General features: G+C 38.6%; 1 protein-coding gene across 3 annotated transcripts; it reads left to right on the top strand.

Annotated features, from left to right (window-relative positions):
- Positions 1 to 9,340: 9,340 nt before the first annotated feature.
- Positions 9,341 to 11,348, top strand: LOC147607119 (uncharacterized). 3 transcript variants are annotated; one of them, XM_086791511.1, is made up of 3 exons: positions 9,341 to 9,828; positions 10,620 to 10,973; positions 11,110 to 11,348. In XM_086791511.1, the coding sequence occupies exons 1-3, from the start codon at positions 9,385 to 9,387 to the stop codon at positions 11,179 to 11,181; spliced, it is 870 nt and encodes a 289-aa protein (XP_086647637.1). In that variant the 5' UTR covers positions 9,341 to 9,384; the 3' UTR covers positions 11,182 to 11,348. The 3 variants fall into 3 exon arrangements, with proteins under 3 accessions (XP_086647637.1, XP_086647640.1, XP_086647638.1); XM_086791514.1 differs by lacking the exon at positions 10,620 to 10,973 and having other exon boundaries at positions 11,119 to 11,347; XM_086791512.1 differs by lacking the exon at positions 10,620 to 10,973 and having other exon boundaries at positions 11,110 to 11,346.
- The last annotated feature ends 3,968 nt before the right edge of the window (positions 11,349 to 15,316 follow it).

Here is a 15,316-nt window from a genome sequence, read left to right on the forward strand (position 1 = left end):
ATGCATTCTGCTTGGGCATTCCCACTCACTTGAAGATACATAACTCATTCCACATTAGTTTATTAAGACCCTTTAACGTCCCCACTCCTGTTAACCATGTTATTGATGATCCACCTCTCCTCAAAGATGAGTCTGAAGTTCTAGTACTTGAAAGTATTATAGACCATGAATAGACAACCACCCGTATTAGCACTATGTATCATCATTAGTTGGTGAAGTATAAGAATCATTCTATTGAGGAATCACAGTGGATTCCTGAAACATCACTTACCCCACACTACCGACACTTGATTCTGGCATACCACTCACATTCACATTGATTCTTTTATGGACACCGATCTGTCAACTAAGGTAGTGTCATAGTTCCTCCACATGTTTTTGTGCCGATTCATCGACTGAGGCCGCACATTCATTTAGTGTTGATTCACCAACTGAGGCAGGACATTCATTTAGTGCTGATTCGCCAACTAAGCCAGCATGTTACTTTAGCGCCGATTCACCGACTGAGGCAGCACGTCACTTTAGTGCTGATTCGTCAATTGAGGCATCACGTTGATTTAGTGCCGATTCGCTTATGGATTTTGGCCAGTGCACGGCCATTGTATTTTGATGTGCAACGATGGTCGCCCACCCATAGTTTCATTTAATTAAATTGCTAAAATTTTAATGTAAATAGACAAGCTTGGTGACCAAGTAACTTTTTGATATTAATGGCCCAAAGTGGAATGTATCAAGCTATATTTGTGAGTACTTGCTTTTTTCTAATACATATTTACATGCACGAGGAAGTGTGCTCACTCATGCATGGGGGGGATATTGAACCCACTCTTTTCTTGTCATGCATAGTTGCTATATTTATCTTCTTCTTGTTTTTTTTCAAGGCTTGAATCTAGTATGGTTATGGGAGGTTATTGATAGCATCTTGTGACATCAAAGTAGTTGTGCTCGCTATTGTGAGGGTCGTCAAATCTCTGCAAAAGTAGTTGTGCTCACTATTGTGAGGGTCATCAAATCTCTGCAAGTAGGTCTGCCTCAAAGGCAAGATTGTAAGCTGAAGAGGGTGTACTCCGGAGCTCTTGAGTCCCATAAGCTAGAGATCGTGTACGCGAGAGCTCACGAGTCCCGTAAGCTACTACAACCCTCTCCCTCTATCAATGTCATGTTACTATAGAGGTCTCTATCTATGAAGATAAAATTTGTAATTAGCAATGGTTCATGCCTACCACTTTATGCGTGTAATCTCCTCTGCTGTATAAGGACATGCCACTCATGTGAAGCAGCACTTCTACCACCCCCACCACCATTACTTGAGGTGCCACTAGGACCAGCACTACCCACATGCTTGTGTGCTTTGAGTCAGCTCTCTTGAGGGACTCTCAGTATGCATCAAACTCATGTGCACTCCACTCAATCTTTGGAGGTACCGTGCACTCTTAAACTCTATCATTTGATGGCATCAACTCCTAAGTCACTAGTTGATGTAAAATCTAGAGGCCAACTAGTCCTAGCATCAGCTCGAGCAAAGCCTAGGCAAAGGTCCCCAATACCAAGAACTTTGTATGTGGTGAGGTCGACTCATGCTCAATAAGAGGGACATGCTGAGAAACATACTAGCTCTAGGTGATGCAGGACACATTAAAAAAATGTCCACATCCCAGAGTGCCATCAGTACCATCTGTGCCCTTAAAGCATAGAGAACGGGAGGCATCGCTAAGGAATGGTGATGTATCCTGATGGAGATGTCACTAAAAAACCTATGCAAACAGGTCATGGATACAAGGGTAAGCAAGATGCATAACTCCGGAATATGCAGGATTATTCACTCTGATCTATGCCGAATAATCCTCTCCGTGGTCATGTGCTGCTCTACAAACAGGTTATGGATACAAGCGGGTAAGTAAGGAGCAGAACTCTTGAATATGCAAGATTAACTGCTATGATCTACACTGAGTAATCCTCTCCACGATCATATGCTTCTCTACCTCAACTGTAGCACTCTCTGCCTCAGCCCTCGCTAGCTAAAAAAGTAAAGCATACAAAAAATTAATTAGTCTCTCTAATTAAGTATAACTTAAAGAAGTATATAAGTTTAGATCTTAATTATAAATCTTTTAAATATAAAGAGAGACCTACCAAGTGGATTTCTTACCCAACGCGCCTCTGTAGTGGCTACTTTTGCCATTTGTAATGCTACTCTAAGACGATCAATCTCTTCTCTTGCCTGTAGCAACTCTTATTTGAGTCTCTCGCTTGTAAATGTGGGACCCTACCTGACACAATTAACCACCATTAATTTTAAAAATATAGAGAAGTAGATATAAGGGAAAAATATTATATGAGAATCTTTACCACGAAGACCCAATCAAGTTTGGATCCCAAACAAAAACCCTATCACAATAGATAGGGTGATTGATTGTGAAGCTTCTACATTGAAAAATGTTACAAAACCATTGTTAGCTATCCAAGCCCCAACCCCATTAGTTTCCCTAGATCGACCCACTAAACAAGTACAAATTGCCTTGTCGTAAAGTGTTAACTCCATTGCTCATCTCTAACAGAGAACCCATTAGCTCCATCTAGTCTTATTGAATATCCTTTGACATGCTGCAACAAAGGGCACTCCTAGCCAACAAAGCACAGTTGGAAAGGATGGTTACAAAAAACCTACAATACCTTCTGTGAAGTCAACATGTGATAGGAAGCAGGAAGGGGGGACATGCTAATATCATTACTTTTACCCCCACATTTTTCTCCTCGACAAATTTCGTGTCCGTATCAGGAGGGAGCCTGTTGGAAAAAACTACCCCATGACAATATAGCTTACACCAATATGTACAACAATATAGCATCTATACACATATTAAAAATCAAACTAACAATAAAAATTAAAAAAGATGATGAAAGAGCACATATCCAACTAAGAGAATAAAAGTACGACTGCAATTACTAGAGGCCATGAGCATAGACTTTTCATGAATTAATATAGAGTGACCCTATCCTGGATGTAAATTGTCTATATTGGTTTTAACAAGGGAAGCTAAGTAATTCTCCTTTCCAAACCCACTCACGATACTTTTATACACCAGTAGGGGAGAGATGTTGTGGAGCCACCTTTGTGGACCTGTTCTTCCTACAGTTTCATCCCCTTTCACCATGTCTGTGAGCATCGTATGTTTTTTACAAAATCTTACTTATGCTGGCATTGTAGAACTTATTTTAGGCACTATGGGACATGAATCTTGCAGTCCATGGTAGGAGAGACACCACAATAACATGATGATATGAGTGTACTTTACCCAGTCGGAGGAACCTATCAAGTAAGAAATGTATAAGAAGAGCTTGTAGAGCAGAGGAGGAGGACAAGAGCTTAAGCACTTGCCATCCTCCCCTTCCCTACAAGCTCTTCTGATACATTTCTTACCAAGTGTACTTTAGCAAGTAAGAAATGTATAGAAAGAGCTTGTAGAGCAAGGGAGGAGGACAAGAGCTTAAGTACTTACACCATCGTTATATGACATAATGTGACCGACTCCTTATCCCTTCTGGAGCATGGTGGGTCATTTCCTAGATAGCTTAGCTAGCAGTAGCTGCTTAGCTCACTTGCCTATAGTACCCATGCCACATCAAAGTGAGGATGCCCTCAGCCCTTTACCTCATACACTAGAGGATACATGTATATTAGAATCAAATAGTAAGGATGATGCTCAAGATTAGTGACATTGAGTTTGACCCACTGTATAAGCTATGGTTATTTGATGACGACCTGTTGCGTTTATTTTTTGAAGATTTTTAAGGTTCACATGAAGCGCAAGGCAAGTTGTCAACAAGATCAACTTCCCAACCATACAACTAACCAAGCATATTCTAAACCCATCCTCAAATAATGCTATTGTTTTTAATTTTAATCTTTTTTATAATTCTCCATTCAATGTTCCTATGAGTGCTTGCTTGTGTCATTATATCTGGTCTATCACTTTTCTACTTATTACTTGGATAACCACCATTAGGGATTTGGTCCCAGTTCAATCCTTGCTGAGATCGACTTTAAAGTATGCCAAAGGAGTATGCCAAGTACTCCACCTTCCTTAGTGTGCCCTCTTTAGTTAGAGTAAAGCCTTCTCGGTGAATTGTGAAAGTAAAAGTATTTCAAACCAAATAAAAAACAAAAAACAAACCAAAATCTTAAATAAAGGAAAAGAAAACAAGAAAAAGAAAGACCCAAGAAGATAACTATCATCACTAGGTGCGATCTAGGTAGGACTTTTGGCTCTTAGTGATGGAGCCTTGGGACTTTTGGCTCTTAGTGATGGAGCCTTGGGACTATAGCCTTGATCTTCATGGGATGGGACCTTACAATTGAGAACCTACCAATAAAGGGATATTTAAAAAACATCATTGTAGAGGTACTTAGTGGTTCTTAAATACTCTTGTATGAGGTCTCTAGGCCATTGCTTGGGTCTTTGCAGGGTGGTGCCCTACTTTTATATTTGTATCTTCTTATTAAACTAAAAACAAATAGATTTAAAAAAATCAAACGTGAAAGCTTGTAATAATCACTTAGCAGCTTCATTTTGAGGCTAGATAGTAGCTACTAGAGATGGTTTTACCAAAGTGATAGTGGGGACATAACCCAAGGCATGTTGTTTGATCCATCTTAGTTTAGATTGATTTTGGAATAGCCTTAATATTACCCTTGTCTTAACTAGAAAAATTTCACCAGTCATAACAATATTTCCTCACTACTTGATTAGGTGTTTGCATTGTGCTTAAATTTCAATTATTTTCCACCATAGGAACACCTTATTGGCTATACCATGTTACCTTGTAGACCTTACAAGACCTCCAACATTTCCAATGCCAACATGTATCCAGCATACAATCTCAATGCATCTTCATCAACATATTCCAAGGATGGAATTTGCATCGAGAAGGGATATGTTAACACTTATTGGAGATCTCTATGGCATCATGCCGGCCGTTGTATCATTTTCACCACCTCTAGACCACAGGTGCCAGAATGGCTGGAATTCACATCAAAACCATGTATTGTATATTTTATGTGTGTATTTGTTGCTTGTCTATTAAAGGAGAACCACAAGATTTTAGGTAGACAATAGTATTTATGGATTAGGTGTTTACACAAGCTAGAGTGGCCAATTGAGCCCTAGGACCTAATTTTTAACTTTGGCTGCCCAAGACCTAACAACCACACATAAGACACAAAATAAAACTCTCACAAATCATTCTTTTATGCATAAGCTAATAGAATGTTCTTCTTCTCTACTCTCTTATACTATTATTTGCTTACCTTGTGCTTGTTTGAGCTTTATGTATGATTGCTAGTATATGTGTGAGAGAGTGAGTTTGTAGGATAGAGTGGTGAGGAGGGTCAAGATTTTATTGGAGTACAGCATAGAGTGGAGCTTTTGGGTTCTTGACTGTGTTGCAACATCCTCTCCTACGAGAATCCTAGGCAACCAGCTTTCATGAGGTAAGTGGCATACCTTGACTGTGCACTTATAAGCTAGGCCATGGTAAAATGGTTTCTAAGTTGAGCTGTTTGTGCTCCCAGGTGTGGTTGGACAAAGTCCCATGAATTGGGTGTTCCCTATGTTCGTTCTATGGTTGTAGGGCCTCCCAAAAAAATTTTATATTTAAGAAAAAAATACCTTGATTTGGAGAGTACCGCTGTAGTGGAAAATCATGAGGCTTTTTTAATATGAACCTTTGGCGAGCTGTAGTGAGTCCCCAATGGTGGGGCTGAACCCTCAATGGTCTAAAAATATTAGGATTAGTGTCAATTAATCACTAATTAGTAGAGACAATTCACTGTTTGTAGTGTCAAAGAAGGGGCAACTTGGATCTTTCACCGTGAGATCCTTCCACATGGAAATCTTCAAGAGGGAGAAATAGCACCCTATATACTTGGAACTTGAGCCCATAACCTCTTGATTAATGAAAGTATTCAAGTATCAACCAAGATTTAATAAAGAAGCATGATGCACATAGAGTCAAGGTGGCTTTAGGCATTGATTCAAAAAATGGACATCATATACAAATTAAGAGCACTTGAAAAGCCCCAGGTGTTAGAGAAATCAGACTAAAATAAAAGGATTAATTTGGCATTGTGTTTTTTCCCAAAATAGTTGTGCATTTTTTAATCTCATGTTAATCGGATACTACTGCACATGCCAATCCTGTCAATTGGAGTTGTTTGGGAGCTGCACCTAGGAGTTTTTGTGAATCCCCAAGTTGAAGTTTGCTCAATGGTTGGGTTTAGGGATATCATTCATGGATGTAATAGCGAGGGATAGAAGGAGATGATGAAACTCGCAAAAGTGGTGAAGAATGAGATTAATTATTAATCATGATAAAGATTTGTGATGATGAGCACGGATTGATCATAAACACTAAGAAGCATGATAAAGATTTGTGATGATGAGCAGGGATTGATCATAAACACTAAGAAGCATGGCTCTGATACCATGTTGGCAATCACAGAAGATCAATCATGAATCTATGGAGGATGAAATCTCTCCATGGTTGTGGAGTGTGAAGAAGAGAGAGAAGAGAAAGCTTGAGCACACAAGAGAGAGCAAGTTGGGAATAGCAGAAGATGATTGTATTATAAATTAGATGAGATGAATGATTCCCATGATTTAAGTTTTCAAAACCGACTGCACCTTAGCCTCTAGATGATGATCTTGTTAAGAATGGAAGCTCATCGTAGTAGGAACTGGTGGATAGCATGAGTGTGTGAACACTAGATCATCAATGTATGTGTGGACAATAATAGCCATGCGTAACTGGCCAAGTGTGTGGACATTAGCATTAGGTTTATTGCAGTGTGAACTTATCGTTATGTAAATGTGTTATGTTTTGTGGAAGACAATGAAGAAAGGATATGAGATTCTATACTTGGTGTGTGTTAATGAAATGAGAGAAATTTGTGTGCTTAGGTGTGTCTCATGTATTCCCTTCTAATCTCTTTTCATGGTATCAGAGCTAGAAGCTCTCAATCTAGGGTTTATTGTGTGAGTAAGTGAGAGGAAACATTCCATTGGAGCTTTGGAGAAAAGAGAAGCTGTGGAGGACACACATCTTGCAAATCTGAAAGCTATGGCTCATCTGTGAAGTACCTAAATCCTAATCTTGCTGATTGCAGGTGTTTTGGAGAGATTGGAGCCAAGTATTAGTGGCTACCCCAAACAGTGCAAAAAACTACTGTTGTGAAGCTCGCTAAATTAGATCTTAGGTGTGCATTGTTGGTTATATTGCACATTGAAAATCTTGGAGATATTGGAAAATATAATGGTGGAATTTATGAGAAAGTATATGCTATATTTGAATAAGCATTGAAGCATTCGTTTAGAGCACTGGAGAGCAAGGGGTATGTGCAAAAAATTACGGAGAACTCACAATGGTACACACTATTAAATACCCATTTATATTATGCTAAGGAACACTCATAGATACTAAAGACCATTGTTGTTACCTTAGCCAAGTGCATATGAGTTGTAGCAAGGTATAGTAAGCAAAATTAAGGCTGTATGGAGATGGCAGCATAGAGTAGAAACTAGCCCAGAATTGTAACTAGTGACAATGTGCATGCTATGTATCTTGGAGTTGAATTAAGTTGTGTAGAAGAACATCATCTTGTGAAGCTACAGAGAGTGGAAAAGCTTGCCATTGTTTTAGATTGAGCCTAAGGGAGCTCAGGCAGCTAAGAGTGTCTATACATCAAGTGTGACGATAACCTGTAGGCCACTGCAAACTACATACAAAGAAGTAGTGTGAAGTTCAAAGCTTAACATGGCAATCGGGTGTCTAAACATTGAAAGTGTGATCTACTAGAGAAACTAATACTTGTGGTTGAAGTTCCAAAAGAACAATGAGCTCAAATCATTGTTTTAAGTCACCTTTGATAAATTGAAGTGTGTGGTTGATGTATTTGATGCATTAGTGCATTTGGGATTTAATAAAGTAAGAGTGAACTCTCAATATGGTTGCAAATGATGTGTAAAGCGAGATTTATTAACCACGAACAAGCTCATTGATGATAGGGTCCTTGATTTATAGATAAATCCAAGTGTTATATGTATGCATTTGTGAAGTGTTCTGGAAAATGGAGGATTGTTTTGGATGTATTTTTGTGAATTTGTGAGCGACACCAAGGGTATTTGACCTTGAACAAACAATGGTTTTGAGTCTCAAAATCTATCACACCGAAATGTGATTGCTATTGAAGTTGAGACCATTGGAAATAGATGTACCAAATGAAGTGTATATATCATTAGGGAAAGTATGAGGTCATTTTGGGACCCTCTAAGGAGTTTTATGCTCTTTATCTCTCTAAAAAAATGGGGCCACGGTGAAATTTGAGCACATCATTCCCAATTTTTTTGGAGTTGGTAAATTTATAACGTACGCTTAAAGATCTTTCTAATGGTATATAACATGATGGGGTTCTAACATAGGATAGTGAAGCTCCCCAAAAAGTGGTTTCAAAAGTGATGATGTGGCACATAACGTTACATTTTGGAATCTTAAATCTTGTTTGTGGTGTATCTTGAGCATTACTACTTGAAAGTTGTTGGAGATTGTATATTTGAAATCGACTCATCATAAGATTCTCAATTATGTCACATAGAGGGGTTTTAACATAAGATTGATAGGGCTCACTATGGTCCCAATTTTTAGAGAGAAAGAGCATGAAACTTCTTAGAGGGCCCCAAAATAACCTACCAAAGGGGTTTTTACATTAAGCACCTCAAATTTGAAGCTTCAAATAGATAAAGTAATGCATGATAAAAATTATCCTTCAAAAGAAAAAGCAAGAATCATTCTAGCTCACATAACCCGGTCTGTAGTGTAATTTTCCCGGCTAAAATTTCAAAATACCAGCTGAAATTCGATGTTGCCTTTAATATTAAGGGTTGAAATTTCCACATTTTAGTTATAAATCCCAGCCTTGGTACGATTTTTTAGTGATTATCAAGTCCGAATCCCGATTAACCCTAAGCATTGCCTTTGGGTTGAAAAAACGTTTTTTTCGAGCAGTGCTAGAATGCCCTTGCTTAAAGGAAATTGGGCAAAAATTAATTGAGGTCCGTATCACCACAAGAAGAAGTCGGTGTGTCCGCACACCAGTACTGGGCAGAGGTGCACGGCCCCTATTGTGTGAACGCAATTCACTGTTGACAAATAAATGAATAGCGTACATGTACCAGCCACAAACAGTAAAGGTTTTTGCGAGGCAAGGAGAAGGTGGCCTACGGAACGATTGAGACTTTGCTGTTAATTACACAGCAGTTGGCGACATGTCGCATTTGAGATCACATTCCACCAAGCTCACCTAGCTAGCTTCGTAGTGTATTTGAAATTATGGCTTCTGAGTATAGCTCCCAAGACGTTCATGGCGAGCTTCTGCACACTTGGGCGGCTCATCTCGCCTCTGATTCTATTGTAGCCCTAGCTTCAGCTGCCCCTCCTAATCCACAAGCTTATCTCCCTGCTAATTCATCACCTTACGCCATATCCAACCCTTCCTTCCTTGTCGACCTCAATGCAGACCACCGTCCAGCCAAGAAGGAATCCAACGGCTCTTGTAATTACCAGCCTCAGTACGTGGACGAAGATCAGCTAGCTTTCGCTCGCGCCTGCATGTCCGCCCTCTACTCCAACCCGCATAATGATGAAGCGCACAAACGATTAGCACGTAAACCAGCTTCAGCCGTGGCTATGGAGGGTTTTCGGCGAAGACAACTGACTCGCCTCTTCCACACACTGCAAACTCTGCTTCCCGCAAGCGATGCTCCCCAAGTGAACGTGAGTGTGTTTTTGTTTTATTGTGCCTGTTTTTAGATTAAGTGTAACTTATCTTATTAAGTCACTTTGCCTTGGTTTGGAGAAAAGGACTTCTTTTCTTCCAACATGAGAATGAGTTCTCTAGAGTGCCCCTTATATTTTCAAGTAGTGCAATCATAATGTGTGTGTGTGTGTGTGTGTGTGTGAGAGAGAGAGAGAGAGAGAGAGAGAGAGAGAGACGAAACCACCTGATATGCTATGATGAGGAGAGAGGAGAACACATTGATGTCCTAGGTATGATGAGGAAAGTAGAGCATGGTTGATATGGTATGATGAGGAGAGAGACAGAAACATTTGATCTGCTAGGTATGATAAGTTATGATGAGGAATGTAGAGCATGCTTGATATGCTATGATGACATGGAGATAGAAACATTTTCTATGCTAGGTAGATATACTTGATATGGAGTGGTTAGCTATCAAATTTCAACTACCGCTAATGTCTTGCTTAGTAGGTTTTTTTTTGTAGCATGGGCTATCCTATTTTAATATCCTAAATTAGAAAAAAACAAATCTAAAGTTTGCAATGAGAAGTATGAAGACTAGAGAGCACATAGTTCTGGGCTTTGCCAACATTTGCTCTCAAAAGTCATCTTTATATCTTCATTAACAATTTTAACATTGATTTTCTCTTTATGCGTATTGAAATGTCAATATGTGTGGTCAAAATCATCTTCTTTGTTCTCATATGTAGGTGTAGTAACTTTATTCACAAATGACGCACCTATGCTTTTCTTTTAACTTATTTCTTAGGGTGATCGATGCTCTATTATTGAACGCACTTGCATACACATCCACTCCCTTGAGAGACAAATTCACTTCTTACAATTAAAGGCGAGGATCATGAAATCAATCAAGTCCATGGAGAATTACACAACAAATACACCAATTAACAAAATATCCAATCATGATCAAAATTTTGAAGCACCTCATGTGGAGCTAACAATTGCCAAAGATAACATTATCAACATCAACATTGGTTATCATAAGACTAGGCAAATCTGCTTCTCTAACATATTACATATACTAGAGTATATGGGTTTGGAAGTAACAAGTGCTAATCGCTCACAAGGTCAAGGAACACTACTGTATGCCATTTTTGCAAAGGTGAGACTTTCATACCCTAAACTTTAAACTTTTTACAAAGCTATGAGATTTTATAACGTTATTAAATAATCACAAAATATTGAGCTCAAATGTATTAAATCTCAACCAATCATTTTTTGGGATGATGTTATGGTAGGCACAACAGCTTGACTTTCCTATTGAGGAGCTAAGATCAACGCTTTGTCTTATGGCAACATCAACACTTTAAGGCTCCTCCAAGCTTCCAATGTTCTTAATAGTCTGATCAATGTTCTTGTTGCCAAGGTTGTTCTTGTTGAGATATTGGTCAATGTGTTATCAAAAGCATGCTTTATGTTGATAATATTATGTATCTAACATTACTTTTGTTGAGGTATTGGTCAATGTTTTATCGAAAGCATGCTTTATGTTTACAATCTTATGTATCTAACATTGCTTTTGTTGAGGTATTGGTCAATGTTTTATCAAAAGCATGCTTTATGTTGACAATCTTATGTATCTAACATTGCTTTTGTTGAGGTATTTGTCAATGTTTTATCAAAAGCATACTTTATGTTGATAATCTTATGTATTTAACATTGCCATAAGTAAATATATTTCTCATTAATGTTTTATCAAAAGCATGCTTTAGGTTGACAATCTTATCTACCTAACTTATGTAATACATATACTTATTGTCAAGGTATTGTTAAAAATACTTACATTACTTATGAATATACGTTGTATGTTTGTGTTACTAGGGTTCCAAGTAAAAAATCATTAAAGGTGTGTGACTTAATAACCAGCTCTCCGTGTCTCACATTCATTCCATTAGTGGAAGGTTGAGATATTCTAGGGGTCCTTTATAAGAGTGACCATGATTAGAAAGAGGATTTGGAAGTAATGGGAGGATGCCACATTGGTAAGAATGTTAGGTACTATTGCTTATCCCTTAAAAAACATGGTCAATGATTTGGGTCTTATAAGATGTCATTTTTAAAATATAAGAAAGTCACTTTTAAAGTGTCATTTTTACATATACCTTTTTAAATTTTATATTATTCTCATTTGCATATCTTATTTTTCACCTTTGCATATGAATTATTGAGTTTTCTTGTTTTTAGAACCTCTAGTAGTTCCCTCTCTTGAAGCTCCTCTCACAACCTTCCTCCTTTCTTCCTTCCTTCCTCCTCTCAAGCTCTTATCAAGCTCCTTGCATAACCTCTCTCCCTTCCTCCTCCTAAGCACCTCCCTCCTTGACACAACCTCCCTTCCTCCTGCCAAGTGCCTCCCTCTCCCCTTACAAGCTCTTTCCTCTAGCTTAGCACATACAGAATAGTTCCAATATCTTCATTTATTTTCTTCCATCTTGTCTTCTCTCTCATATCTCCTTTTCTCTTAGGTGTTTTTTTCTCATGATAAAGACACCTCTATTGTATTATTTCTTTCACCTCTTTTCTCACATCTTCTTTCCTTCTCCCATATCTCCTCTTCTCTCAGGTGTTTTTCTCATGATAAAAACACCCAAACACGTTTGTGAGTGAAATAGGTAATATTTTCTTAAAAAAGAAATATTTGGCATCTTTTAAAGATTCTTTTCAAAAAAAGATATTTTTAAAGGGTTTTTTTGAAAACATTGTACTCATGAGTAAAGCATGTCCAAAAAACGATAATTTTTGGTATTGTGTACAAATTTGACATGATAAAAAAAGACAAACTCAAAAATTTGAGATCTTTTTACAAAATGTTACTTGAAAAATGGACAACTTCTCGAATAAAAGTATAAATTCATGCCAAATGTAAACTTGAAGTAGAGATTATGTAAACTATCAAACCAACTTGTTTGTAACCATTTGGATGTGGGACATCCAATATATCTAACCTCTTAATTCTTTGATGTCATCTATGGTGCTTGTTGACTTTTATAATGACTTTGGTTATTCTTTTTCTAAGGGTATCTTTAACCTTCATTCTAATTGTTGTTCCGTTTGAGGGGGTTCTCAACAGTACATACAACCATTGTTGCCTATGCAAACCAATCAGCTTGCTTCTCACCGTCTGAAATAGAATTAGAGATTGCCTAGCCACCCCTGTATGCTAAAGATGTGCATCCAAGAGTTGCCTTTTAAATATGGCATAGAGCCACACTGCCTTCCCCTCACCCAGCTGCCTACACCAAGCTATAGCATCGTTGTCCACGTCGCCTACACCAGGGTCTTCTATGCTATTTACACCACCCTGCCTACACAGTAGGCTACCTATAGCAAGCCGTGTATTCCTTAACCGTCTACACAAAGCTGTCATAGAAGACTTCATACATTAATCGGTCTACGTTGTCTGTTGCCTACACCAAGTTGCCTACATTGCCTACACCAAGCCGAGAGCAGCCTGCTGCTACGTCTTTCTCCAATATGATGTCAACCCAAAAAACTATATGCAACCTCTTTCCTTCGTCGAGTTCTTCCTGGCTTCTACATGCATCAAGTATGGTAAGTGCACCATCCCCCCATCCCATTCACGATGCTCCCACCTCTTCCCTCTTTGCCCTTTCACCCACCTTTGGCCTTACCTCCCCTCCAGCTCAATGAATCTTTGAGATTCTCACACTTCCCATACATGGTGACAAGGGCAGTCCCAATGATAACATCCGTGTCCCATTCATTGCACCTTATTAGACCATGCATGCGCCTGCCTTGTGCTAAAGTGAAGAGTTTTGCACATGCTCAGAGAAGGCTAACTAAGGTTATCTTGTCGGGGAGGACGCTTTGGCACTGATTTGCTTTAATAGGTCAAGTGCCTCTTGCCCTTGTCCATGTTACCTTGCTAGACCCTTGTAACTTTGAGCACGCTCTGAACCAACTAGAAATATTACTTTGGCCTCAACCTTACCAAAGAATAGGTCTTTGTTTTCTTCATCAACAAAAACATCTCAACCTCAGGATAAGAAAGACTCAAGTGTTCAAGATTCTCAAGAGCCATAGAAGGCTCTAGGTTTAACTGCCACCTAGAGCCATAGAAGGCTCTAGGTTTAACTGCCACCTTTGGGACTATATACAACTTTCCAAAGGGTTCTTCTAATTACAAGGCAAGTAAAGAACCAGTTCCAACTTCTCTTACGTTTCCTAGTAGTGGAGAAGAAACAACTCCTTCTCTTATGTTTCCTAGTAGTGGAGAAGAAACAACTCCTCCTTAAGAGAATTTTGATTTTGATGATAGAGAGAAAATTGCTACTAAGATAGATCCAACACTATCCTAAAGGAGTAATATCAAAACAACAAGCTACTATGTGGCTCCCTCAGAGGGTGTTATCCACTCCGGTTAACATGACCTTTCACGTGATTACTATGCCTTTTTGTAACCGTTGTCGTGACGTGTGCGGTATCGCTGGGAAAGTGCGAGACTTCTGGCTGTGAGAGTAGCTTCAAATCCCAACAAGGAAACAGAATATATATCTCTTCAAGGGGCATAAGACATCTCCATTTTTGATGACATGTACATGTGCCAATTCACTTCAAACATTCCCAATTACAGCTTGATGATTGCTCACAAGTCACGAATCAAGAGCTTGATTAACTCAAATCATAGATCACCTGTCCCTTTATCCAAGTGCCTCATACATAACACATGTAGGCATAACACAATCTTCAAAAGATTTCCATATACATGTGACCATTCACATCACATGTTTCACATAATGTCAACATCACCATTTCAAGATGATTCTTGATCTCATGAAAACCTGCTTTCAGATTCCAACAACTCACAAAGCAAAAATAACATATGGTTTATATACATCATCATGTAATTTCCATAAGCTTCATGTTCACAAAACTAAAATCCAATCAAGCATTCTCTTACAAGGTTCCAGAATCAAAACCACCTTGAACTTTGGAACATTCAATCTCCAAAGCTCTCAAATTCCAGAAGAACTCTCCACTCTAAGGCCATAAGCATTAAGGCTTTTACCAAGAGTTTTTATTTTTGAGGTAATTAAAGCCTTAAAACCCAAACCTTAACTAAGGAATTACGATTTTTTTGAAATCGAATTCATTAAAAAAAAGCTTATCTTTGTTTCACAAAAAATCGAATTTCATGACATCTTCATGAGCTTCTACGTCGAATTCTCTCCTTGCATGAAATCGGGCAGCACTTCGCTTTATTTTTTGGAATTTTTTTAGAAAGCGTATAACTAAATGAAGCTTCTATTACTCTCCAATTCTAACCCCTACAGGCTTGAACAGAAGCTATATTCCCAATACAAGATAATCTGTAAATTTCCTCACTGGTTCCCTCTCCCCCACCCTTTTTTTGCATGCCCTTCTCTACAGCCGCACCTCAGTCACCACCACCTTGCACACCAGAGACCGCTCCCTCTTTGCTTACGT

Source organism: Cibotium barometz, chromosome 56, assembly GCF_041138505.1.
Source record: "Cibotium barometz isolate CiBa-2024 chromosome 56, ASM4113850v1, whole genome shotgun sequence".
Lineage (NCBI taxonomy): Eukaryota > Viridiplantae > Streptophyta > Polypodiopsida > Cyatheales > Cibotiaceae > Cibotium > Cibotium barometz.